Here is a 4,592-nt window from a genome sequence, read left to right on the forward strand (position 1 = left end):
CTGTAACCCTTACTTACTATGTAAACTGCACCTTTACTTGACAGTATGTTCTTATAACAAGTAACTGAGTTTTGGCCAATCCTAACAGATAAGCTTTTAGCCAATCACAGGCTGCAAACTGTTCATTATGTCCAAATGCGGCAAATGTGAACCTTAACCCAATTAGGGTACTACTGTACATCGTTTTCTTTTTCTGCTTATAAATACTGCCTGCCCACTGTTGCTGAGTGAAGCTCTAAAGGTTCAGGGTGCCGCCTGATTCAACAAATCATTTCTTCAAACTGTCCTAAATTTATCTAAAGTTTTTCTTTTAACAACATTTAAAAATAAGGTAAATAAATTGACAAAAATTCTACATCTCTGTAACCAGAAAGTGCACACACGCGTGAAAAGATTGGCCTAGTTAGTATCAAGTTTTGCGTTACCTGGAAAGACATTCCTTTCCTACGCTTTCTAATATTACCGGTTACTCCACGAAGGTTGTCCTTTGACCTTAAATTGTCGTCTGTGCACTGCACTGATAGATGTCTAACCATGAAACGCATAACTAAAGGTCATCTCTCCGTTTCCCTCTCCTGGGCCTGAGATCTGCATCAGAACTCATGGGTCACTGGATAGTTGCTTTGGGTGTCTGCAGTCTTGTTTTTCCCCATTTATCAGAAACGATCACTGTTAATAGATTAAAATAATTCCTAGGGTTGACTATTTGGTGATTTCAACCAAGAGTGCACATTTTGGGTTCATTACCACCACAGCCAAGAGACAGGTATTTATTCAGCGCCTAGGGAGGCATACGCCACAAAGGCTGGGATTTACCAAGTCAACACCACAGAGTTCATTTAACAAAAGACTGGCAGCTTGTCAAAAGAAGGACCTGTACCTGTCCAACACCAGGTCGCAAGCCTCGCCGTCCAGCCGCAGCGGCCGGATCCAGGCCCGGGCTCACCTCAGCCGCGGCGGAAGACCGCGGCCCGCGTTGCCCTTTGGCCCCGGAGTCGCGTTCAGACGTTCGAACGCCGCGGCCTGGGCCAGTGGGTGGGGCTTGCCTCGAGTCCCCGCCCCCTCCAGGTGACGTCACTCGGGCGCCCGGGCGCGGGCGGCGGGGCGGTCTGGGTGTCCGCCCCCAGAGGTTGCCTAGCCGCTGGTGCCCGTGCCGCCGGAGCCTTTCTCACCTGCCTTGTGTACTTGTCGCCGCGGCTCCCTGCACTATGGCATTCGTCACCAGGCAGTTTATGCGTTGCGTGTCCTCCTCCTCCACCGCCTCGGCCACGGCCAAGAAAATCATCGTCAAGCACGTGACGGTCATCGGCGGCGGGCTTATGGGCGCCGGCATCGCCCAGGTGAGCCGCCCGGCGGGCAGCGTGTCCGCTCGCTCTGCCGCCCACTCCAGGCTGAAAGCGTTGGCAGGCTGTGACCTGGCGGGAGCTCCCCGCTGGGGGCCAACCGCCCGCGGGGCTCCGGCAGAATTTCACCGCGGCCTTCCCCGAGCGGTTGAAATGCCTCGGGTCTGGGCCTGAGAAGGCGCCGCATTCTGCACTCCTCCCCCCCACCCACCCCAATTCTGTGTGCCTGGGCAGATCCTTAATTTGCTTGGTTCTCAAATTCTAGCCATCCCCAGGGCCGGATGAAGACTTGGTGGAGAGTGTTGGTAAATGCACTTTGGAACCTGACGTGCAAGAAGAGAAAGTATTATGTGTGCACTAGGTTGAGGCAAAGACGTTGAGGCGTACTTCTTGGCTCAAGCCACAGTTTGCTTCCAGAGACGTGGACTACGAGTGGTTTTTATTTTATTTATCAGATTTTCATAATTCTGCATTCTTTGTCAGAGTCGTTTCCTCGTCTTAACAGTCTCTTTGCTCTCCCCCGTTTGTTTTGCTTGCTGCTTTACAAAGGATAGTAATAGTCACCTCTTTTGTAACGCTTTATAAAGTCTCCTAATCCGAGTTTTGGGGGATCCTGGGCCTATGCCTACTGTTGCGCGAGGCAACTCTTACCTTTGACCTAGTGCCCTCTGTGTACAGTTCTGCGCGCTGAGGATGGGGAGGGAAGATTAAGCGGTGGAGGGCCCAGGAGTGTTCTCTAATCTTGTTCATCTTCAGAACTTTCCACTGTTCAGCAGTGCTGTGGTTCAGGGTCAGTTATGCAAGTGATTAGCTGGGTACTGTAATGCTTATACAATATATATTTTTAACGTTTACATTCCAGTACACATCGGAGAACCGTGATTTTCATATCCTAGCTGATTATATTCTTAATAGTTCAGTCCTTTGCAGCTTGGATTGTTGGGGGGAGCATTTGTGATCATTTCAGTTTTCGTGGGGAGCATATTTAAGTGAAGCAGCTACAGCTGCAGGAGATGCTTTTTAAAAAATCTTTTAGTAGTATATATCTTAATTTTCTCCTCCCTGCATATTTTTTACAACATATGATTAACTTGTTTGCAACTTCTTCTAAGTCTGTATATCTGTAATGTTTTATCCTTCTTATTTATTTTTTTCTGAGACTATCTTTTTGGATATAACATTGTCCTTTTTATGGTGTGGATGCTCTGGCTGATAGGATATGGTATCCCCATAAAATGTGTGATATGTGGGATAGGAGTAAATCCCTTAACCTAAAATCCAACATTATGCTCAAGGTAAAGTTTAGCTTGAGTGCCCTTGTATCCCCTGGCTACCTCAAAATATCCCAAGGCTGTGAGAGTGAGATTTGTTGTGGGAAGAAATAGAACAATGTATTTGTTTAAAACATTTAAACAACATCTTAGTAACAACCTATTAAGACTTTAAGCCTCCAGTAACAATATAGGAAATGGGCCAGAAAGGTTTGTGGATGGTGTCCTTGAAGATAACAGTTGAAGAGGATTAGAAACTAAGTAGAAAACATGACCTCAACTTTTGTGCAAAATCAGGATGCTCAGTTCTGGAAATGCTGGGTCCATCATTGGGCCAAAAAGGATATTGTGCTGCATGAAAAGGCAGAGAGACAGCACCTACAGCTTTGGGTTTAGTATTGGAGCTTTTACCAGAGAAAACAGTGAGTGGGGAACACAGACTTGTGGATCATATCCCTGAACAGTTAGACCAGGGAGTGCTTTTTGAAACTTGGGGGCGAGGGGGAGGGGGGGAGGGAAGAGAGCTATTTACCTCTTAGGTTGGAAAAATAATAGAACTGTCATTCTAAAAGATAATAAAGATCAGAAGTCAGTGGCTCACACCTGTAATCCTAGCACTCTGAGAGGCTGAGGCAGGTGGAGTGCTTGAGTTTAGGAGTTTGAGACTATCCTGAGCAAGAGTGAGACCCCTGGCTCTACTAAAAATAAAAAAACTGAAGCAAGAGGATCACTTGAGCCCAAGAGTTTGAAGTTGCTGTGAGCTGACGCCATGGCACTCTACCAAGGGTGACAAAGTGAGACTCTGTCTCGAAAAAAAAATCACAAGTCTATATCGTCAGCAGTCATAAGAAATAGTAGTTCCATCCTTATGTAACAAGGTTTAGGTGCAGGGGTGTCCAACCTGTGGCCTGTGTGCTGTATTGCAATTATTTGAGGACTGTACTGCTTATCTATGGTATCTGATATCTCAGATATCTTGAAAATTATGTATGGACTTTTTCTTTTGCTAGTCAGCTTTCCTTAGTGTTATTGTATTTACTGTGTAGCCCAAGACAGCTCTTAATCTTCAAATGTGTAGCAGAGAAAAAAAAGGTTGGACACCCCTGGTAGGAGAACCTTAGTTCAGGTGACAGCTATATAGAGGGAAACCATCTTTCCCTCAAAATATCTCTATCTGCAGTGTTTTTATTGGCTTTGCTGATCTGTTTTTGCTCTCTACCCAGTAGCTTGCAGTTTTAGGCAGTCTTACCTCATTCTTTGTGCTCCTTGACCAACAGCTTTTGGCACGGGGTAAATCTGTTCTGCTTATTGAGTGCCACTGACTAATCAATGTGTTTTGAGTAGAGGTGGACTCCAGTTCACTGTAGGAAACTGGATGGCCTGCTTACTGCCTTTTCCTGCTGTGCTAACTTGGGAAAGTTGCTTTACCTCAGTGCCATGGTTTCCAAATTGCAGAAGTAGGATGAATGCTGGTACTGTGTTCATAGGGAGAGGATTGAGTGAATTAGCACATGCTGAGCATTTAGCAATGTCTGGCACATAGTCAGAGCTCATGGAGTGTTAGCTGCTTTTAGGATTACTATCTTTATTACAGTTATCCTTGTCCTCTTGCCCTTTTCCTCTTATGTCCTTTCCCATCCCTGATGGTTGCTGCAGAGGTCGGCCTCTAATGTTTAGATGTGGAATATTGGTTATGATTCATTCCCTGTTCCATCTCACTTCATCTTGAATGCAAATGCCAGCTGAAACTGCAGTGTGTTTTTTTTTTTTTTGGAGGGGGGGACCTCTGAAAAGAGGGAAAGCTCATTTTATGCTACCCCCTATTTTGTTATTAAACCTTATTTAGTAAAGCTATAAAAGTAAAAGTACAACCTAGCGTCTAGGTCATGCTGCTAAGTCACATTCATTCTCTTGCACTTTCTGAAGTAGTTTTAAAGTTAATCAAGATACAGTTCTGTGCAGAGTTCTAATTTTTTTA

General features: G+C 45.4%; 1 protein-coding gene across 1 annotated transcript in view; it reads left to right on the plus strand.

The window, feature by feature from the left end:
* The first annotated feature begins 1,104 nt into the window (after nucleotides 1–1,104).
* HADH (hydroxyacyl-CoA dehydrogenase) overlaps nucleotides 1,105–4,592 on the plus strand; it is a 47,698-nt gene continuing 44,210 nt past the window's right edge. Inside the window, exon 1 of the mRNA XM_003796346.3 lies at nucleotides 1,105–1,340. Within this exon, the coding sequence (XP_003796394.1) occupies nucleotides 1,209–1,340 (132 nt within the window). The 5' untranslated portion in view covers nucleotides 1,105–1,208. The remainder of the gene's footprint in view (nucleotides 1,341–4,592) is intronic.

The sequence above is a fragment of the Otolemur garnettii genome, unplaced genomic scaffold (assembly GCF_000181295.1).
Source record: "Otolemur garnettii isolate 467f Iridium unplaced genomic scaffold, OtoGar3 scaffold00103, whole genome shotgun sequence".
Taxonomy (NCBI): Eukaryota; Metazoa; Chordata; class Mammalia; order Primates; family Galagidae; genus Otolemur; species Otolemur garnettii.